At 38.7% G+C, this 23,623-nt stretch overlaps 2 protein-coding genes across 2 annotated transcripts; both read right to left on the bottom strand.

Annotated features, from left to right (window-relative positions):
• Nucleotides 1-547: 547 nt before the first annotated feature.
• Nucleotides 548-6,988, bottom strand: LOC139975443 (uncharacterized). The gene is made up of 4 exons (XM_071983434.1): nucleotides 6,596-6,988; nucleotides 4,783-4,888; nucleotides 3,567-4,259; nucleotides 548-3,389 (listed from the first exon to the last, which is right to left on the bottom strand). The coding sequence occupies exons 1-4, from the start codon at nucleotides 6,698-6,700 to the stop codon at nucleotides 2,146-2,148; spliced, it is 2,148 nt and encodes a 715-aa protein (XP_071839535.1). The 5' UTR covers nucleotides 6,701-6,988; the 3' UTR covers nucleotides 548-2,145.
• Nucleotides 6,989-13,769: 6,781 nt separating this feature from the next.
• Nucleotides 13,770-19,116, bottom strand: LOC139975444 (uncharacterized). Its single transcript, XM_071983435.1, has 2 exons — nucleotides 18,813-19,116; nucleotides 13,770-14,216 (listed from the first exon to the last, which is right to left on the bottom strand). Exons 1-2 carry the CDS (start codon nucleotides 19,038-19,040, stop codon nucleotides 13,770-13,772), a joined length of 675 nt encoding a protein of 224 aa, XP_071839536.1. The 5' UTR covers nucleotides 19,041-19,116.
• Between the last annotated feature and the right edge of the window lie 4,507 nt (nucleotides 19,117-23,623).

Consider the following 23,623-nt stretch of genomic DNA (forward strand, 5'->3'; position numbering starts at 1 on the left):
ATCAAATCAGAAGTAAAGAGGTCAAAGTCCAAAAGCGAGGATGTGTGGGTGGCAGAAAAGAAAGAACTCAGGTATAAGGCAAAGTAAAGTTCGAGAGACAACATCCTTATAGAAACAACAGTTTCACGTTTGCGGAAAGTTGAGGCAATGTCTCTGGATCGGAAACTTTACTTTTCATCTGTAAAATATCGGGACTCTTTGTACCTTTCCCCTCCTGCTACTGTATAGGGGTCCAAGAAGTAAACGCTCAAATGCATAACATGTGCTTGTCTTCATTTACGAGGCGGGGGGGGGGGGGTTAAGGGTGGAGTAGGGCCAGATGGTTGGGGAGATGGATGGGTCACATATTCGTTTTACTTCAAACACGTGTTTTTGTGCCCTCTCTGGTTTCTCCCCCCAAAATAATGGTATTTCCTGAAGACAATCACTTTATCTACTCCTTCCGTACAATGTGGTAATAATGTTTTTTACCTCAAACAAGAATAAAGTCTAAAAATGAGAGAGATTCAACTTATTAGCTGCAAATCTAATTTATCTGAAGTCTTAAGGAAACCAAACATGATAAGTAAAATTAACAGAAGAAAAACTGTGGACATTAAATAGACAGAAATGATACCTATAAAGTAGATCCGATTGTGTCATATACCGACCACACTTAACTAGCCCAAAACGCTATCCAGCTGCATGTTTCGTTCAATACGTTTTGCTATGTGACTGCCAGAGAATCATTTCATAAAGTACTTATTTGTAAATCACGAGCTTTAACTCATTAAAGACATAGCGACATGTACAAAATAAATAAAAGGGAGATATGTTGTCATATAGTCAGGATTTGATCTTTAAAGGCAGAGAAAACATAAACATCTTTGTTACGATATAGGGTATTTATGCTAAGATGGATAATTACATCTTCCCTGATCCCGACTGTCTTCCATCATTAATTGCAGACAGTTTATAAATCGTCGAGTCAGTAAACTTATGCAACTCCAAGAAAAATCACGATGTGTGCATTCACTAGCAGACGACAGATGATAAGTATAACACCACATCTACATTAAATGGCGGGAAACGACACAGCTAATTCCATTTATTGCTAAACTAGAGAAATTGAATACACAGTTGCGCAAAGGCATACCTCTTAAAATCGATATATTGATTATATCTGGTCAATGTATAGTATCTAGCAATTTTATATAGCAATTTGACTGGACGAAATATTGGGAGAAAAAAATATATAAATTTTAGTCATCAGAGAATAATATAAGTATCATTTCATTTCAAATCATAAAGTTTAATTTACAAAGGGAACAAAAGGCAGCAAATTTGGATAAGGAATGTTTATGAAATGAATTTTGAGAATTAAAATTCAAATCAAATTAATACTTGTTCATTAGATAGTAGTATTTCAACTTATGCTCACATTACTATAGCACTGTTGCTTGAAAGATTGAAACTAAGAGATTTCATCCACAGGACATTTTTATAGGAAGAACGTTAAAAGGAATGAAAAAATTAACATAAATACGTATTCGTTTAATAAATTATTGCATGCGCTAATTATCTACATTTGAATACAGAAGTTAGCTAGATAATATCTCACTTTCTGAAAATATATTTCATAATAAATTAAGCATGATCACGAAACGTCCTATTGCAACATCGGGGGTTTGGGAGTATTAGAGAACAGCGCCATAAATAGATACTTCTAACGATACGTATAATGTTCTATTAATGAATTCAAAGCAAACACCACACTCATTTATAAAATTAACCATGTAACACCCTCACGTCTTTCAACCGTTAGTAAAACATAGTCATTTTGTGTGTTTATTTATTTATAATTATGAAGAGAAATTAAAGTGTTTGCATTTACTTTAGATATAATAGTAAACAAAAAATGAAGACATTTCTTAAATGAAATAATAGTGCTGATACCGATATGCCTTCAATTCACAAATCACAATTTCTGTTTTGGATGATAGTAAAAGTTATTTAGCTATTTAGCCTATGTATTTGTTTTGAAGAAGAGGAAACTAGTCTATTCACCAAACAATTGTAAAAACACAGAACGTTTGAGTACTTATCAGACAGTTACAAAGGAAAGCATATTGTAAAGTCTAGTTTAATTACTATCGTTTCACATCATTATTGTGTACTCTTATCATTTGACAATACATTTCTTTCCGCTCTCCTTCGAAGAACTGACTGACGACTTATGAAGCTATTCCAGTGGATTTCAGCTTCCCTTTCAACATGATTTCCTCGTTCGTGAATCTTAAATAGATCACATCCATGACCGGGATATTTATTGCCAGGCTCAACTGTTGTCTGTTTCAAAGGAAGAGTAAATATTGGCGGGAATGTCGATGCTTTTGGTGTTGGATTCTTAATATCACTACCACCGTCCGAAGTTGCTACTGTTGTCTCAAGTACGTTTGTGATTTGCATCTTCGTGGTGGGAACTGTAGTCGGCAACTTCGTCGTCGGCACGGTTGTGGTGGGTACTGTTGTCGGCACCTTCGTCGTCGGCACGGTTGTAGTCGGTACTGTAGTCGGCAACTTCGTCGTCGGCACGGTTGTAGTCGGTACTGTAGTCGGTACCTTCGTCGTCGGAACGGTTGTGGTGGGTACTGTAGTCGGTACCTTCGTCGTTTGCACGGTTGTGGTGGGAACTGTAGTCGGCAACTTCGTCGTCGGCACGGTTGTGGTGGGTACTGTTGTCGGCACCTTCGTCGTCGGCACGGTTGTGGTCGGTACTGTAGTCGGTACCTTCGTCGTTTGCACGGTTGTAGTCGGTACTGTAGTCGGCAACTTCGTCGTCGGCACGGTTGTGGTGGGTACTGTTGTCGGCACCTTCGTCGTCGGCACGGTTGTGGTCGGTACTGTAGTCGGCACCTTCGTCGTCGGCGGCACGGTTGTAGTCGGTACTGTAGTCGGTACCTTCGTCGTCGGAACGGTTGTGGTGGGTACTGTAGTCGGTACCTTCGTCGTTTGCACGGTTGTGATGGGAACTGTAGTCGGCAACTTCGTCGTCGGCACGGTTGTGGTCGGTACTGTTGTCGGCACCTTCGTCGTCGGCACGGTTGTGGTCGGTACTGTAGTCGGCACCTTCGTCGTCGGCGGCACGGTTGTAGTCGGTACTGTAGTCGGTACCTTCGTCGTCGGCACGATTGTGGTGGGTACTGTAGTCGGAACCTTCGTCGTCGGCACGGTTGTGGTCGGTACTGTAGTCGGCACCTTCGTCGTCGGCACGGTTGTGGTGGGTACTGTAGTGGCTACTTTAGTCGTTGGAGCACCTCCTCCACCTCCTCCTCCTCCACCTCCTCCTCCACCTCCTCCACCTCCTCCACCTCCTCCTCCTCCTCCTCCTCCACCTCCTCCTCCACCTCCTCCTCCACCTCCTCCACCTCCTCCACCTCCTCCACCTCCACCTCCTCCACCACCACCTCCTCCTCCAATTTCTTCACCTCCACCTCCTCCTCCACCACCACCTCCTCCTCCACCACCTCCTCCTCCTCCACCACCTCCTCCACCTCCTCCTCCTCCACCTCCTCCTCCTCCTCCACCTCCTCCACCTCCACCACCTCCACCACCTCCTCCTCCGCCTCCACCTCCACCTCCCCCTCCACCTCCTCCGCCTCCCCAGCTTGTGCTACCGCTTCCACTTTCTTTGCTACTCTTTCCTCCGCTATGGTCATGGCTCTTCCCATGACTGTGACTCTTGCTCCCACTTTCCTTGCTGCCTTTACTGCCGCTATGGTCATGGCTCTTCCCATGGCTGTGACTCTTGCTCCCACTTTCCTTGCTGCCTTTACTGCCGCTATGGTCATGGCTCTTCCCATGACTGTGACTCTTGCTCCCACTTTCCTTGCTGCCTTTACTGCCGCTATGGTCATGGCTCTTTCCATGGCTGTGACTCTTGCTCCCACTTTCCTTGCTGCCTTTACTGCCGCTATGGTCATGGCTCTTCCCATGGCTGTGACTCTTGCTACCACTTTTCTTGCTACTCTTGCCACCGCTCTTTCCTTTACTGCTCTTTCCACCGCTCTTTCCTTTGCTCTTTCCACCGCTCTTTCCTTTACTGCTCTTTCCACCGCTCTTTCCTTTACTGCTCTTTCCACCGCTCTTTCCTTTGCTCTTTCCACCGCTCTTTCCTTTGCTCTTTCCACCGCTCTTTCCTTTGCTCTTTTTACCACTTTTGCCTCCACTTTTACTTCCGCTGCCGCTCTTACTTTTTCCTCTCTTGAAGGCATCTAAATCTAACAGTAAAAAAGATGATCGAAATTGTTATAATAGCGAACTCTCCATGTTTAATTTGGTTCGAAGTCTTAAAAGGTGCTTACGTACAGTACACTTTCGTATCTATATAGAGATTGAATACTTAATACATATATCTTGCAACGCAGTCATATGCGTATTAATTCAATGTAATACCAGTATTAATACTTGTCAGTATGATTGACTGATTAAATGCGCGCATATATTCAATTTAATACGTGTATGTTATAATTTATTTATACGATCATAATTATAAACAATGTGATCTTAGTGCTTGGTTATGAATTGTTTAGGAGTATGTATTCAATTAATTCCGCGTATATATTCGCATATATATAAGTGTTTAATAACTTGTCACAAGACCCTCCATATAGATCGCCAATTCATTGTATTAACCGATTGACGACGACACATTGTATCAAATGGCTTGACAATAATGCGATGCTTTTTACTTTCCTATGAAAGTAGCTCGATTGACTAGAACGAACTGTAGTATGTACCAACCTGCTTCACTCTCCACAGCTTCTAATCCACTGTAGCCCCGTTTGCTGTCCTCTAATGCCGCAAGAAGACTTGTGATGACATCTTCTGCCCTTCTGTCGACGCTTACCTGAGAGAAGAAGAAGAAACAACAAATGCATGCAGGTTTCCTAATGCATGAGGTACAGAGGTTTCCTAATGCATGCAGTATAGAGGTTTTATAATGCATGAGGTATAGAGGTTTTATAATGCATGAGGTACAGAGGTTTCCTAATGCATGAGGTATATATAGGTTTCCTAATGCATGAGGTATATATAGGTTTCCTAATGCATGAGGTACAGAGGTTTCCTAATGCATGGGTTATAGAGGTTTCCTAAAACATGATGTATATATAGGTTTCCTAATGCATGGGATATAGAGGTTTATGAGGTCGAACGTTTCAAGTTGAAGTTTTTTTTTTCAAGGGCGCAACGAATGGAGGAGTCCGGTGTTTTTAGCGGGAAACTTCGCTACAGCTTTACTTAAAAAATCAACCCATCAACTCCAACAATCGTATACTTGGATTTGAGCAGTGATTTCCCGTTCGTATGTATTATTCTATTCTCAATGTGTGAAGAGCAAAAAAAAAAAGGGGGGTGGGAAGAAAAGGCAGAATAGGGGGGAAAAAAGTACTAATAATGTTTCTATAGTATATCCTAGTTCAAAATATTCAAGTTTAAAATATTTAAATTTGTGAAAGGCTACAATCGATGATGACGTCAGTTCCTCTGTGCATATCTAAGTTTAATCCATTGATTCCTAAATTTGAATAATTCTAGCAAGACATGAACCATTGGATGACTTAAAGTATAGCATTTTATTTGTAATACATTGTACACAGTTTATTGAAGATCGTAAAATTCTTGGTGGTCCTATTGAATGCCTTGTGATTTGCCTGAGGAACTGAGCCAATGGTCTGTGTTAGACTATGTATTCCAGCCACTTTAGTCGATAAGCCACAGAAATGTCATAAAGTTGATGATAGTTCAAAAGTTAAAAGTGATAGAAAATAAAACATATAACAGTGCTTTTTAACCGTCTACAGAAGATCAAAGTAAATTTAATGCCTATCGAATCCCACAAGTGGTAAGTCAACTCTGTTACCCCATGGGGCAATCTTGGATGTTATGTCGAATCGTTAAGTCTGTTTAATTACCAAATCCCACCAGAGGTAAGTCAAATATGTTACCCATGAAGCAATCTTGGATATTATATCCCATCGTTAGGTCTCGTTAAGCTTTATCATGAAATCCCACCAGGGGTAAGTCAACTATGTTACCCCATGGGGCAATCTTGGATGTTATGAAGCAATCTTGCATGATATGAATCAATCTTGGATGTTATATCCCATCGTTAGGTCCCTTTTATCACGAATCAGGATATATTAACCATATGTTAACACATTTTCCGTTTCGTTTTGTTTCTTTTCTTTGCTCTATTTTTTTCTTCACAGCTACATGACATATTTAATGTTTGAACTTGACTGTACTGAGGGTTTATAATTATATGAAACTGTGGAGCATCCGAAAACTTTCAAAGTTTCTACATATTTCATTTATGAAGGCTTTAGTGATATGTTAAGATGGGGTCAATAGGTCACATAAGTCTCACATAAGTCTCACATAAGTCTCACTTAAAACATGGATCATGGTACGATGGGTAGTATTCACTCTGATGTTCCACAACCTATCCCTATCTCCTCCCTCTCCCCTCCATCTCCCCTCCCTCTCCCTCCCTCTTCCCTCCTCCTCCTCATCCGCCTCCTCCTACAAACCCAATCCCTTTGTAATATCTTACCTCGTGGTCGGTTTCTTCATTGTCTTCCTCGTCTTGAGCCAGCGGCGCGGCCGTAGCGGCCAATAGCAGACAGGTCAATAATAATAATATCCGTAGCGATTCCATCCTACGGCTTCGCTGGACAAACCAGCTAGATTTATACTATGGTATACTCCTCGATGCGTACAAATCAAGGGTTCCTCCCGTGTCCGACTGAAGAAAAAAACAAGACAATATTTCTAAACCGTCCGTTTTGGTATACCGGTAGTCGACTTACGTGGGGGCATATTAACAAGAGATAGCACGCACTGAGAAGTTACTATGTAAATTCCAACACCAACGCATTATGTGATGTCAACGGACACGAAATACCAAAGGTTGACTTTATTGACATGACGGTGTACCTCTGAGCTTAACTACACTGATTGTAAGTGGAGTCAAGAATACTCGTCTTACTCCTCTAGGTTAAATCTTTACAATGTGTAAATACAATTACAGATCGTAAGCAAATAGTCCACAGGAGAACAATTAGTAACATCAATCAAAAGGGATCAAGTTTAAAAGCATGTCTATCAAGCAACATTTGCGTACATCCATGTAACTTCAGTTTTCTTGTGTCGTTTTCAATACGTGACATTAAAGTACATTTTAAAGTACATTAAGTACAGTTTTTCTTACTACTTTTCTCGTACCATTTCGAATATGTAAATATATACATATATCCATACGTTATATGCAACTCCATGCTCTAGAACAGGGGTTCCCTAACTGGGGTCCATGAACCCCCAGGGGTGCGTGAGTCCAGCCCAGGGGGTTCATGAGACGTTTGTGAAAGTCAAACTAGAGTACTTTTTGTTGAATTAAACTCTGATATATCATATAATTTAGTAATGTACAAAAGTCGTATCTATCGACAGACTCTTTTCGCGCCCCATACGCATATGTTGCCATAGTAGTACCGTACCGTGCATCTTTTACGAAGCACTGTAATGTGTATTATAGTATAATAATGACTCAGATCGTGTCTCGAAAAGTTGGGGGTTCGTGAACAACTCTGACATCCACAGGGGGTTCGTGGGGGATAATGTTAGGGAAACCCTGCTCTAGAACATTGTCCCCTGTTTCTTGGTCACAAGTCACGTGGTCATAGTTTGTGCACTTTGTAATAAACTAAAACATGTTACAATTTTTTTCTGAAGTAATTGGTATTTCGATCTGTTTTTTCACTGGAACAAAAATAAATTGTCTGATTTTCGAAGCTGCCATGTTATATATGCTTTTTTTAACCGAGTTTGTTTGTCAACTTTTCTAGCCTTTTTGACAAAACATAAATAACAAATGTAGCCGATTTACTTGTACCAAATATTTTAAGCGAAAGGACAAAAAGAACTTTTCAAACATGGATGACTTAATGTCAAAATCTGATATCTTCCTGGATGTACATTGGAGACAGACAGTATAACAATCTAACTGTCATCAAATAGACGTTTCTCGGTAAATTGGAACAGGAACTTTATCGCGTGAGAAGGTTCCTGCATTACAATTATGTTATGCCTTGGTTTGTCATTTTTGACTCCTGATAACTAAACCAGGTGTCTAACAAATTTAATCTATCGCCTTTGTTCTATTTTATTTTATTTGAAATAAGACGTGAACAATGTAGATGGAAAGATCTATACTGCATTGTTCCTGAATTAATTAGAAACATAAAGGAATGGTCGCCTCTGTTCTTTTCTTGTCGACGTCAGAACGCCCTCCCGCCCCCCCACCCCCTTCTGCGTACGTCACTGAATAATACTTTGAAGACTACTATATCTTAGTATCCTGTTGACTTCTTCAATCAAATCCTAAATGTCGCTCATGAGATAGAAATTGGAAGTTGATTCGTTTCTTATCGAGGTTAGCAGGTTTAATTCAACTTATTCGAATGACGAACGTATTTCTAAATGTGTCACTCTACATTTTGACTTTAGATTGGGCCCAGTGCCAACTTTTACTAAAGGCGGCGCTGTTGAGATTATACGATACTAATGAACATGAGTGCATTCAGAGTCTGATGCACCATTTTAGAGAAGAAAGTTAAATTCAAATTTTGAAGAACAGTTACAAGTTTGTGCGTATCAAGGACGTCTCGCTGGTTTGCGTCAGGTCTTTGTTACAAAAATAAAAATATGAAAATGATGCAGCCTGCACTGTGGGTTCTGCACACCTAGGCCACACCCGCGACGCCCCCCCCCCCCCCCTCTTGCTGGCTCGTTCATTTCATTCCCAGCCAAGTATAACTCCTTCATTAGAAATATCCTGCAATAAACACATCTGCTCTATAATATATTTCGGCGACGAGAAGTTAACGAATTACCATAAACTTTCCCGGTTTTGCTAGGAGTAGCCGGTTTTGCTGGGAGTACCCCGGTTTGCTGGAAATGTGAAGATCTCATTTTTCCCTTTCTTCTACAGTGTGATCAGTGTTTGGTCGCGCGTATGTTTTTTTGACCTGTGTTGGGAGCGTAGAGAAAATCCAATTATGGTGTTTCTGGCAATAATTGTATAAAATTGTTAAAACCCAGAACGTATTTTGATTTCTCTTTTTTAGTTTTATCTGAATTTTTTTGTTTTATCTGCCCAAATCGTTCCCTTTTTTCTAATCTCCTCATTTAAGGGATGGATTTTTTTTTCTAAATCACCCTACTTTTGTGAAAGATAAGTTTGGCAATGTAAAGAAAGCTTTCGGCAAAAGAAGTATTGATTTATGCTTACTCGGTATAGCCTTCTCGTTACCTATAAGTAGAACAGTTATTTACCTCAAATATATAGATATGTGACGGAAGTATCGTATTGCGTTCCCTCACCACCCCACCTCCTCATACCCGGCTCAACTTGCCAAATATTAAAGTATACCTAGCTTAAAGTTTAAATTACCCTATCAAATGTGTATTCCGTGAAAATGAGTAAGCATTGTTTTATTAATGTATACTTCTTCTAGTAAACAAAATGGCGCCTGTATGACATATGAGTCCCATGAAATCCCGAGGCGTCCCTCTTTATATAGGTTTCAGTGCTTAGCGAGTTTATTTTCTTTATCGCAGATAGTGCTTTACCAAACTAATGTGAATCTATTGACGTTATCCTGCAATTCAGACGTTTGTAATGACTACAATCGTATTTGGAATCAACTCTTTCTATTTATTCCTTGAAAGCTAGTCAAAAGAGTTCATATAGACTGTAGTCTTTGTTTTTTAAGACTTCCAATAAATAAATACTCGCTTACAGACTGCTCAAAATATCCTCTTAGCCTATACTCAGGTCGTTTTGATAAGCCGTTCAGAGATGTAACCTATGTAATATAACCCTTGACCAGCAAATACTTTAATATCATCAGCGTGTGTTTTCTTTGTCAAGTGTGTACTCTACTGCAGGATACAGAATGTACTCCATTAAGAAGAACTATCAGATGAATGTAAAGAACAAGACAGAGGTGACATTAATTGGTATGTGTTTCACATGTTGTATCTGCTTGATCACCACAGCCTCCTAGCCTCTACAGTTTCTATAGATGTCCGCTGTGCGGTATATCACGTCAATTGGTCTGTCAGTGGTGGTTTTAATGAAGATGAGTGACAGTGTCTACTGATTCTTATCAAAAGTCTTAAAAGTAAGAAACAAGGTATATCAGCTGAGAGTTACTATCAGCAGGCTACGACTTGAAAGGGTTTGTTTTTTTCTTCAAAAAATGTCCATGTTTTACGTCAACTCTCTTGATGTCTTGTTTTCAGTCTAAATAATCATTTTCTCAACAATTTTACCGGACAAATGCTTCCATCTGTACAGATTATAGCCAAATTATGTTAGAATAAAATTCATAGCCTATAAACACAATGTAAAACAGTGAGAGAATTTTTACCTTGATGCTATAAATCTGTGGTAATTAGTTAATCTCTTGGATCTTTCATGTCTTCATGATCCTTCTTTGTTCTTTTTCCAGTATTTGTAATTAATTGTCTGATTACATTGTTTTCTCATTAGTCCTTTGTCTCGTTATATTAGAGGAGCTATATTTTTGTTAGGTGATCTACAGTTAATTAATTGTAGTATCTCCTTTTACAAAACTATTTTTTTTTCTGTTACCAAAGGGCAAGAAATGAAACGAATCATAACAAAACAAAATAATGTGCCCTATCTTACAGTACAAATGTTTTGCGTTTGCTTGTATCAGATACCGGAAGTACATAACCGGGAATTTCGATATGCGCATACGTATCAGTTTGATTCATGAAATGCTGATGATAAGCTGATGGAGAAATAGAATACCTCAAATTAAAGTGTCGTTCAGATATTAAGACTTATATGAGACATATACTGATTTGGAATACTGAACGCTTTGGTAACGTGTTTGATGCTAATGTCAAAAGCTATCTTAGCGACAAATATATTGGAATAAGAAATAAACGCGTATATCATATCAACACGTCACTGTAGTTCAAACTGATATCGGATAATGTTTTAACCTGATCATTGGCAATGACATGTTGATCACTACTTGATATTGGCAATGACATGTTGATTAATAATTTATGGTCAGTCACGAGTTGATCAATATTTTATATTAGCAATAACATTTTGATCAATACTTTATTGGCTATGACATGTTGATCAATACTTTAAGGTCAATCCCATTTGATTTGAATCAATACTTTATTGGCAATCACATGTTGTTGAATACTGCATTAGCAATCACATGTTGATCAATATTTTATTGGCAATGACGCGTTCATCAATTTGATAACATCGTTCATGGTCCAGTTAGCTTCTTACTTCAGAGAAATTCATATCTGGTTGGAAGCTAAATATGCTATGGAATGTGCTAAAGAGTGATCGGGTTTATTACAAATCACCTCTCTGCTGATTATTTTATATGTCTGAATATTCCCAAAATATTTGTTATAAACTCCTGAATGTGGACAGATGAGGCTACATAACGTCAAGAACTGTATAGTGGCCCTTAGAAGTAACCTTACAAAAAAACGATAAACAATTTTTCAAACAATTTTTCAAAGTATGAGAACGCTAATATTGCGTTTGACAGAGAAACGATTTATTAATCGTTTAGTATGGATATTTCAAATATAGTTTGTTCAGTAACGAACGTGACGTCATCTGGGCAAATGTAGATTACAACATAACCCACGTTGCATACAGTTCCGACAGTAGTCACAACCTTAACCGCGATTGAATACAGATTAATTTTTCCTTAAGTTTTCGGTGAAATTTCTTATAAATTAGAAATGTTTAAAAAAATCGTTAAGCCGTCATCTATGTAGGCCTAGTGCATGGGTGATTTCGTGGTCTTTGTGTAACACAAGGTTAGCTTCAACAGCAGACTCTTCGTTGTTTACATTGCGCTGTCCAGCTCGAATGCGAAGAATGTGGTAGGCTATATTGTTAGGTTTACAATCGGACAAAATTTCTATGAATGCTAAGCTTCCCGGTACTACATTCTGCTCTGCCATCGATTCCGCAATGTTTCACCTTTCGATATTGCAATACTTTTCAAGTAATATTAAGAAGCTTCCTTTATTGTAAATGTGATCCGTGAATTTCATTTCAGCGATTTCGAAAAACGGTTTATTAAATGTGGTTTAAGTGTATTTTGTGCAATGCTATGTACGTACCAACTGGCCAACTAGGCATTGTATGATGTACGTTCGCGATGTGTACGTAATATATAAAAGGATAAATCAAATAAAATAAAACTGTTAGCAAACTGCTTATCCACTAGAGCCTGTGTAAGAGAAAGTGTAAAAGTAAGTTGGCCTGACGTTTCGATCCTAGCAGGATTTTCTTCAAAAGCCAAGCCATTGAAGAAGATACTATATTAACATTGCCAGATTTTCTGTATAAATAAACCAAAAGATATACAAATTAAGAAAGAAACAGAAATGGCAAAATCCAAAGGAAGTACCGTGGTTACAACTATATTTGGTTATGACATCAGTTAACACTTTAACATATACTTTCTATCAAATTGAGAATTACACTTTGTACAAATTAAGTCTAGAGTAATCTATACTAATTGTTAATATACGGATCCATGATGAAACATCCTAGCGACCAAACCAATGTCGCCATCCACCACCTCCCCCTCCACCTCCTCCTCCACCTCCTCCTCCTCCACCTCCTCCTCCACCTCCTCCTCCTCCTCCACCTCCTCCTCCTCCTCCTCCACCTCCGCCTCCGCCTCCTCCTCCTCCTCCACCTCCTCCTCCTCCACCTCCACCTCCACCGCCTCCACCACCACGTTCTATCACCAGTTCCTTTTTGTCACAATCTTTTGGATTTTTGCCACCTCCTCCAGCACCCCCTCCACCGTTCCCTCCTCCTCCACCACCACCGCCTCCACCATTGTTACCGCCTCCACCTCCTCCGCCTCCTCCTTTTCCGCCATTGTTTCCACCTCCACCGCCCCCTCCACCGCCACCGCCTTTCCCGCCATTGTTACCGCCTCCACCGCCCCCTCCACCGCCTCCAACTTTTCCGCCATTGTTTCCACCTCCACCACCACCGCCTCCGCCTCCTCCTCTTCCACCATTGTTTCCACCTCCACCGCCCCCTCCACCGCCACCGCCTTTCCCGCCATTGTTACCGCCTCCACCTCCACCTCCACCGCCTCCAACTTTTCCGCCATTGTTTCCACCTCCACCACCACCGCCTCCGCCTCCTCCTCTTCCACCATTGTTTCCACCTCCACCGCCCCCTCCACCGCCACCACCTTTCCCGCCATTGTTACCGCCTCCACCTCCACCTCCACCGCCTCCAACTTTTCCGCCATTGTTTCCACCTCCACCACCACCGCCTCCGCCTCCTCCTCTTCCACCATTGTTTCCACCTCCACCGCCTCCTCCACCGCCACCCGCCTTTCCCGCCATTGTTACCGCCTCCACCTCCACCTCCACCTCCACCGCCTCCAACTTTTCCGCCATTGTTTCCACCTCCACCTCCACCGCCTCCGCCTCCTCCTTTGTTACCTCCATTGTTACCTCCTCCACCGCCACCTCCACCACCGTTATTACCGCCGCCGCCTCCTCCTCCACCACCTCCTCCTTTGTTACCACCATTGTTACCTCCTCCCCCACCTCCACCTCCTCCATTGTTGCCTCCTCCTCCACCTCCTCCTCCACCTCCTTTGTTCCCTCCATTGTTACCCCCCTCCACCGCCGCCACCGCCGCCATTGTTACCTCCTCCTCCACCACCACCACCTCCTCCTCCCCCGCCTCCGTTATTACCACCGCCTCCTCCTCCACCACCTCCTCCTGTGTTACCACCGTTGTTACCTCCTCCTCCACCACCGCCTCCTCCCCCGCCTCCGTTATTACCTCCACCTCCTCCGCCACCCCATCCTCCCCAACCCCCAGTCCAATCTTTCCAATTATTCCAACCACCACCGCCACCTCCACCGCCGTTGTTGCCGCCACCGCCTCCGCCTCCTCCGCCTCCTCCTCCTCCTCCGCCGCCACCTCCTCCTCCTCCTCCTCCTCCACCGCCTCCGTTGTTGCCTCCTTTATTTCCGCATTTGTTGCATTTACCGCGTTCATCAAGATCTTCAGTGAGCTTTGCAACCAGTCTTTCCTGCCTCTCCTTAAGGACCTGATGAGTGAAAAGAAAGTATGATTTTCAATACGAGGCACTCAGTTAATGTTTTAGATTTGGTTATCATACCATTGTTCATTAAAAAATAAAATTATGAGCCCTCAACATCATTGTCGCTGGTCGATGGATGTCAATGGATCGATGGATCAAAATTAAACATTTTCCGTCCAAACAAACGTAAAAAATTGCCAGTAATTCCGATACAGAATGTGTGTACACTTTCAAAACTGTGAAATTTACATTTTTTTCACTGGTGTGCTTTAACAAGTTACAAGTAGATCAAAGCAAACGGTTGCATTCGAAACTTATTTCCCTCGCCATCTAGTACGTTGGATTAAACACCGTTTGTTACATGTGTGGTCCTACAGACCCCGTCAGTCACACAATTAGTGTTTACTATAAACATTTATGAAATAAATGAGTTCAAATTGTCTCTGCAAATGACTGGTGTGTCTGATTATAGAACTAGCTAGTTTATTAAGTTGATTCTAGTCACAACATTCTCTCTATGGATAGTGACCTCATTACTTTTTGAATCGCGTACAATGTACAAATTAGTCTGACGACTGAATGAATTATTGCATATTCATGCCTCTTTCGTCACTATAACAGAGCAACGTGTTAACGTTAAACATTAATATGATACAAGTATGAAATATTTAAAAAATGTCGATAAAATTATGCTAGGTCTACGTTGGCAGAATCGCAAATTAAAATTAGAACTCGAGTGACTTGTTCATTTTTATCCAAAAGTCAGAAAGTTAATCACTAAAGAGGGAATTATTTTATGCATCACTTTAATCTTGGGGGGGGGGGGGAGGTGGGTGTATCCTAAACTGTTAATACGGTATTGCTCATCTCTGCTATACATATGCCTTAACCGTGCTGGCATACAGTGTAGCCTATATATACATTCTGACGTAATGCGACCAAAGCTATCTCGGGAAACCATTTTGGATGTGAGTTGCTGGTTCTCTTATTTTCAATTTCCATTTCAATGTAAATTTCAAGGTTTTTTGGGGGGAGCTGTACTTCAACGAATTAGGAAATATCTCCAAATTGGGCTTCAACATATATGAACTTACTCTGTTTTAAATTGAACGATATCATTATGGAATTGACAAGTTCATAATTCCATATTAATGAGTCAAGACACGGGGGAATTATTTATTAGACATATTTGACAGGAGGTGTACATGAGATGTAGCACCGACTCTAATTCACTTTTCACTTCTTAGATTGAAACTGCAGTCAAAAACAAATCTTCATCTAACACCTAGACCCTATATGCAGTTAACCTACTTTATTCCCTTCTAACATGACTTAAAATAAAGTCCTATTTTTTTGTTCTTAACCACGTGGACATTACTTATGTTGGATGGGCTATTGCATGTGGTTAAGAATTAGGTCAGTAAGCACCTAGCTAGGAAAGATAATCACACGAAGAGTGATTAGAGGATGACGTCAGGCAGAAAATTAATATTTGTATATTAATATTTGCTTGTTGCAGACCTTATAAAGACTAAACGCTAGTATCAGTTCAGGCTGTATTTATATACCACACTTGACTGCCAGAAATGACCTTTTGAATGTCTGAGATCGGTCAATTAAATTGGCTGGAGTATTTAGTCTAACACACAGTCCATTAGGTCAATTCCTCAGAAGATAAATACACCAAACTCAAAAAGGAAAAAAAAAATGTTTATAGCCTCAGGTAACATGTTTGGCATATACATTACGAATTTGTTATGGACGAATTCTGTTTAATGTCATCTAAGGGTGCATGTTATATTGTTCACTTGAAGCTGAACGAACGTATTTTTAGCTGAGTAACGGTCAACTATAAAACAATTAACATTAACCGTTGAGCCTGCACCGAGGAGCACGTGATCATTATTATCAATATTGCGTTAAGGAAACATTTCAGAAAGTTAACATAGTTTAAAGTTGGTTATCTTGAAAACCGGAGCAGCCATATTGAAACGTTAATAATACTCACATATTTCTCTTTTTTTTTTTGGACTATCACTAAAATGTAGCCCTTAAATTCAGCCCTAAAGTTATTGTTTCAGTAACATCTTCAACATCATTGTTATCACAATGATACAGAACAGTAAACAGATTTGTTAGTGTATAACAATTAAATGCATGTGACGAAAACACCCGCAAAACCATTTTGCACTTGTAACCCTTGATTGAAGCATATATGAGGAAGCCAGATTACACGAGCACTGTATTTGTATTAACCAATTCTCTTTGTTTTCATTAAATACAATCGATTAATATGTAAACCAAATTTTCACATTGCTGAAATTTTGGGTTTTAAATACCTCGCAATAATATTTACCGTTAACAATGTCACACCATAACCGGGGGAGGCTGAAATTATTTATTTTAATTATAAAGTTTTATTATCGAGTAGAATATGATTATGCCATTTATATACTCAGACCGAGCCAGCCACTTAAAGTATTTGTTCTTAGCATACATTTCCTGTACGTGATTAAATAGACAGCGAGTCGACCTGTTGTGATTCTTGTAGTGTTTTTTTGTTCAATGTTAATCGATAGGCTTACTCAGACGCAATATTCGTTTGACTACAACCCATATATTAGCTTTAAGTAATACATAACACTGTACAAAAACACAGTGTAGTATACACTTTTTCAATTGCATCTATTTTCACCTGTGTAAAAACTGGTGAATTCGGGTTGTTTATTATTGCGTAATTGTTGAATGAAAAACCCTTGTTATGTCGGGCCCTGTGTTTTATATGTTAAGTAACCCTTGCGATAAACTTGCTATATACTCTTGCAACTGATAATCTGTAGAATTATCTTAACAAATGCCGAACATTCTGGACGAGACATTCGACATTTGTTGCGACATTAACGTCACTTAAATGTTATGTTCTCACGAAATTTGCGAGAAGGAACGCTGCAAACACAAAAATTGATTTTGATAATTTCGTAGAATTTGAAACCATCGCGACTATATATACACGTCCAGGTGGAATTTCTATTCCGCTTTGTGAAATGACCCTTAAACATAAGAGGCTCATCAATCAAATTGACTGGACTACTTAGTCTACCACACAGATCCAAATTAAAGCAGCGTTTTGAGTTTATTTTGATCAATATTTTGCTGCTGTTCAGTACTAAAATATCAAATTACTAGATCTTCACTGAATAGCTCGACTAGCCAAGATTTTGTTTCAGATAGTGGAGTACACGTTCAATTGTTTTAAATAAATTTCCATGTAGTGTTAAACCGTGCTTACTATGCCACTATGAAAAGTGTACGGACGAGAACAATGTCCATAATTGAATAAATATCTTTTATTACCTTCTGATGAACCTGCGTTTGGTGGAAAAAGGAATAACCAGGAAAGCGTCTTAGCTTTACAAATTAAAATCTTATTTTGTGCAATCATTGTAAGGTTTGGAAAAATTGCTGAACAAACTAAAAAACGCTGCTTTAAGGAAAACTTGAGACTTTAACGGTGTACTGTAACATGTTTACACTGTATACAATCTTGTCATGTACACAAATCGTATGGGATTTCATCCATTGGTGCTTGGCTGTTCATATGAAGTTAAACAAACATTTTCGGTTGAGTTCAAAGAATTGATTTACATAAATTGTAAAAGATGAAGCGACGCCATCCTCGAATTAACCTTCCAGACATTTGACACATTTTAATGGTGCATTTTTTGATAACAGAATTAGCTATATAGAATATTTACTTCCACTCAAAGGAGGGTGGGTGGGGTGGTGTGGGGTGGGGGGGGGTGATGACTTATCAATCTAAAGTCGTCTTTTAGGAGGCAGTGGGCCATCTTATTGAAGTAATAAGTTGCATAAAATCATAAAGAAAATAATCTTTTATATAGTTACTGAAGCATATGATACTCTTTAGTTCAAGCTCCGAGCTCCGAGCTGAGAGCTTTGCGCTTTTCTTCAAGTTTGTTCAAGTAGCTAATCTATAGTACTGCGTACATGTTTATACCAGACAGGCATAGGACTTTCACCGTAATGATTTGATACCCGAGGTCACTACGTCCTAGTAGTTTGGTACTGTAACAAAGAGCTATTGAAAGTTCTGACAAGTTTTAGCTTTTTAGACCTAATTCTAACATCAAGTTTGTAAAGTTATTTTACGTAAATTATATGTTACTGAAATCAAAGACTCAATCGAGCTGTTTGACTTCTTAAATGTCCGGTAAACATTTAACTTTCTCTGTACAAACATTCTTAACATATTGAGTACAAATCTACTAATACTAACTATGATATCTTTAGCTATTTTTAACGTCTAAGTACCGGTCAGTCTCTTAAGTCTATTGATTGAAACTTCCATCTATAGGCCATTATAGTTCTGGACAATCGCTTTGTAAGTAGTGACGAGATCATAAATAATTATTATTGAAAAATAACAAAAATAACAAAAAATTAACGTCAATTATCTTGTATTTAAATTTTGTCGCCCAGACACAATTTGTCTTGACCATGAAATGAGTATAAAATAGATGAAATTTATGCGAAGATTGATTCTAAACCTTTAGTTTATAATGAGAGAATAGAATGGCCCACCTCGTCTTTCTCGGTTTCATCGTCCAATTCCCTCTTAGCCAATGGTGCAGAGAGGGAGACGGTGACGAACACCACCAGAAGGGCCAGCACCAATACAAGTAGACGGGCCATCTTGTCGTGGACCATGGATCGATTCCAAGGCGCCTGATTAAGATTCAGTTGTGTCACCGACGATTTGATAAGAATGTTTCTTTCAGTTGGTCCGGAATTGGCTGTAGCTTCAACCATCTACCTCCTTATAGAAATAAATATTACCAAGCCAGCCGTATTTAAGGCCCTGTCGTTAGTTTACAATTCGTATAAACGTTATCAGCTAAACATCTTTTTATTATCGTTATAAAAAAACATAAAATGGACTTGATATTGAAATATTGACATACAGTCTAAGATATCTCAGTCAAGTAGATGTGGTTTACCTTTCTGGGTTTTTTTATGAGGTGTTAAATAGCAGAGGGTTAACGGGAATTATGCGTAGGAGGACACGCTCACCAAACAAGATGATTAATGTAGGCTAACATAACTGTTTCACGTACAATTGAAGCGGTGGGGGGTATCAAAAATCGAACCATTATATGATCAACGTATTGTAAAAATTTGAAAGAAAAAATTTGAAGGAAAATGACAGAAAGGTTTTCTGCTGCATTCTGTAAGTTAATTATTATTCAAATGGAGTTCCTATGAAAACTATTTGTTTGTAAAGGAAATGAAAGGGTAGCCAATACATCTCACGAGGTTAGATTAAGAAACATTAGTTAGAGAGAGATGAATATTCAGAAGGGGCGGAGCTTATCTCTAGTTCAGGAACTCGAACAAATTAAATTTATCACTAGCTTAATATCAGGTAATGAAAACGACAGTTGTATTTCATCTGAATCACGACCTTGTTTTAATCTTTCATAATTACCCCATATATCATGTGCTTTGATCATCATCATAAAACACAAACAAGTATGACATGTAAGAAATCAGAATTTCAATATTTATGGTGTATTAATGAGCATTAAACATCAATGGTCACGTGGTCAACGGAGATTATAGGCAAAGTTTGGCGAAATTTGCGCGGAAAAATATGCCAAAAACCTCTCATATGCCGTAAATCGGTGGACTTCAACGTTGCTGGGTGTAGGCATAGGCAAGGGTATGGGCACGAGAGAATGGTCAGGTGTCACATTTCAAGAACCAACAACTGTTCTTATGGTTATGAAAAAATCTCAGATGATAATGCGATCATATTAAATAACGCTAAATGTTAAAGGTCAATGAGGTCAATGTAGTTCAAACTTGATGGGTCAGCATGCATGCATGAATATGTGCCTTTTGGACTGATGACATGGCAGAGGTCACATCACGAATCTGTATGTGTGTGTGGAGGGGGGGGGGGGGGATGTCTACAACTCGTTGTATTGCCTACTTGTTGTTTGATTTGCTTTCGAAGGGGGCGTCTAGTTTTATCATTTTATCATTTATTTGCGCAATTTTGATGATTTAAAGTAGAGCAATATTCTTACTTACTTTCATTGTTTATTTATGCTTTCCTTTACAACACGTGAGTTTTACCCATTGATATTATTCCCTATAACGTCATATACCACGCTATGAATGGATTCATATATCAATAATAATACTTACTTTAATTCCACAATTAAATAAAAAAAATGATACTTAATCCAAGCATGGGAAAGGGTATAGTTTTACCTTTTATTATTGATTCGTGCATGAAGAAATAAAATCAAAATGATTTTATCATTTCTTTTTGTCTCAAATAAAATAATAATAGGATAAGTCAAACTTACGAGAAAGTCAGACTGTGGTGGGAAAACTATGAAATCCTTGCATCTGCATGACGTCAACAGTTCCAGCTTGATGCATGGAACGTGCAACTGGTTACCCTACGTAAAGGTTACAAAACTAGAGAGTATTCATTCATTCTATTGCACATTAAACATACTTATCTCCCATGTTGTACACGACAAACATTGCTGAGCATCTATCGCGATTGAATATTTAAATTTCCTGTAGCAAAGTACACAATAAAAGGTCACGTCATAAAACGTCAAGTGATATGCAATCTACTTTGCTTACGAAAAGAAAAATAATAAGAGTTCTGTTTATACATCTGGCTTGGCAGTTCATGACTCTCTTCGCAAAAAAATTGTCACGTCAGGATAGTTTCAGGATAATCTCTTCAGGTATCTGGTAACTATTCGAAATGTCGGTATAAAATAAGACTTTTGTTCAACCTTAATCGACCTGCAGTGGACTATATCGACATAAAGTATAATTAAACGCCACCCATATAGATTATTATGTAAAATCGACAAATACAATTGAAATCGTTGCATAGTAATCTCTATCATTATATGACAATTTAAATTATTATAAAGTCATTTTCAATCGTGATATGTCAAATTTAAATTGTTTTCATTCCTGAATAAAAAATATAGTTACTATTAGCGTAATGATTGATAGCGCTTTGCAAACATTCGCATTGAAACAAGAAACGTTCAAAAAATCAATGATATGGATCGATTTGGACTGATAATCAAATGTCGATATTAATTAGTAGATGTTATATTATCATCGGTAACGTATACACCCAATTTTTCCACTACCGCCTACCCTCCCCCCCCCCCCCCCCTTCCCATCTCGAACCAAGGAATACTCATCACACTGCAAGGATTTAAATTAGGAATTTGATCCTCACAATTTTCTCATAACAACAGAAAAACAACAGTATGATATTCATAGCCAGCAATGTTGTTCTTTAATAACGTTATTTCCAGAGCATTCTAGGTGGTAGGGAGGTGCCTGGTTCTCCCACTAAACCCCTTCCCTCCCCCTTCCAGCTTCATATGGAACTCGAATCCAGCAAAAGAATATTGTAATCGACGTTGTAACGTATCAAAAAGCTACTAATGTTTGTGTTATGAATCGCTAGTGTACACTGACCCAATTACCGTCTCAAAGTTTGCATTTTTATACCTCATTTTTCCAAAAATGGAGATGTTATGACACCTTGACTTGAAGATAACTTTGATTATACTACGAATCGTGTGCAATGCAATGCAATTATTATTATTATTATTTTACCAAATTTATATAGCGCTCTTTTCATGCTTATGCATGTTCAAGAGCGTTTAACAATGACAAAAAAAAAATGACAAAACTCTTAAAATATGAATATGAAGAATAAAATTGACACAGCTTAAATATTATATAAAAAAATATATTAATATATAAGCGAAAGAATAATTTTAAAAATAATATAGATTTACAGTGAAAATCCTAAAAAAAAAAATAGTTTTAAGTAAATTCAAGTAACAAACTGACAAAATCCCTTTAAATATGAATACGAAAAATAAAATGGACGCAGCTTGAAAATTAATTTAAAAATATAAATGTATCTATTGGACTATTCACAACCTTGTACTGAAAAGTATTAGTATAATATCCCGCAAGAAATGCATTTTTGATCATCTGTACTACATCAAGGTATAGAACATAAATTAAAAACAAGGAAATGAAGACAAATAAATTATCTCAATTTCATATGCTCGTCCATATTGCTGTTGGTCTATAGTTATATGTGAACGTGTATAAACTCCAGCACAGATGGCGTAGAAATTGGATAGATTTAAAGCGATTTAAAAGATTGATCTGATTCTCTGAAGCATGATGGGGTTACTAAACCAGAATAACGTTTTTTTTATTTTCTAAGGGAGGTTCCTATTGACAGTAAATGAAAAAAAAGAGAGAATAAAAAAACGTGGTCAGAAAAGTTGACTACCATGATAGTAGAGATCACCAATTGTCGCGCAATTTGCAAAATATATTAGAGCAGTTGCAAATATTTGCGGCGTTGTATCAAATAACTAGTACCGTACACCTCAATATAAAGGGTTCGTTGTCGAGTAGTGTCAGGAACGTAGCCGGAAGGGGGGGGGGGGCAATAGGAACTCCTCCCCCTTTCAGTGTCGAAAAAATGTTAAAACCTATTCTTTTTTTTTGCATGGCATTTTGCCAGTGCTCTTTTGATCTTGAATACTCGTCAGCTCCGTTAACTCGATTATAATCGTAGTAACATTCAGGCCTACTGATTCAGCTACTTAGTTTGGCAGATGCAATTAGCTAAATTTAGCCTATAGCCTATTAAAAGCCTACAGTTGGCCACTGCGTAATAAAATACATATAGCCTACCTAACCGTACTCGATGGAGTGTAACGAACCGTATGCACAACGACGACGACAACGTGCGTTCTCATCCTTTATGATTCGTCATAAGTTGTTGCACGAACAGCATGTTATGAAGCTAAGCTAGCAATCGTACGTGATACGCGCTTCCTATAAATAGTTATTACACTGCTAAATATGAAAGTTTATATTGTCCATCAGTTAAGTTCGTCAAATGTATTAAAGTCCAAACATTGGACAATAAACAAGAAACTGGAAAAATTGAAAAGGGCACTATAGTTTGTCTTTCTGATATAATATGTAAAAGAACATGTAAAAGACTAATTCAAACCGGAAACAAAATCTGCAGATAATATGATATCATATGATAATGATGAAACTGGGAAAACATTACACCAGACCGCATCTAAGGACCTTCAATTGTTAAAAAAAATTCTCAAAGGGGTGGGGGACACTCCCTCCCCTTAGACCCCGCCCCCATTTCAATCGCAAAATGTGCTCCCCCTTGCAAATTCCTGGCTACGTCGCTGAGTAGCATACGTCGTTTGCAGTGTTAAGACCTTACATCGATAAATTTAAGTTGTTTTTATGTTATCTTCTTTCATAAATGTGAATTATTA

The sequence above is a fragment of the Apostichopus japonicus genome, chromosome 10, assembly GCF_037975245.1.
Source record: "Apostichopus japonicus isolate 1M-3 chromosome 10, ASM3797524v1, whole genome shotgun sequence".
Taxonomy (NCBI): Eukaryota; Metazoa; Echinodermata; class Holothuroidea; order Aspidochirotida; family Stichopodidae; genus Apostichopus; species Apostichopus japonicus.

What these genes read in the sequence shown, in the direction of transcription:
- LOC139975443 (XM_071983434.1), bottom strand. Translation starts at nt 6,700, where the DNA reads ATGGAATCGCTACGGATATTATTATTATTGACCTGTCTGCTATTGGCC. An exon ending in ATGAAGAAACCGACCACGAG is followed by an intron (nt 4,889 to 6,595) that starts GTAAGATATTAC and finishes TTCTTCTCTCAG; the next exon opens with GTAAGCGTCGACAGAAGGGC. An exon ending in AGCTGTGGAGAGTGAAGCAG is followed by an intron (nt 4,260 to 4,782) that starts GTTGGTACATAC and finishes TTTTACTGTTAG; the next exon opens with ATTTAGATGCCTTCAAGAGA.
- LOC139975444 (XM_071983435.1), bottom strand. Translation starts at nt 19,040, where the DNA reads ATGGTTGAAGCTACAGCCAATTCCGGACCAACTGAAAGAAACATTCTT. An exon ending in ATGAAACCGAGAAAGACGAG is followed by an intron (nt 14,217 to 18,812) that starts GTGGGCCATTCT and finishes TTCACTCATCAG; the next exon opens with GTCCTTAAGGAGAGGCAGGA.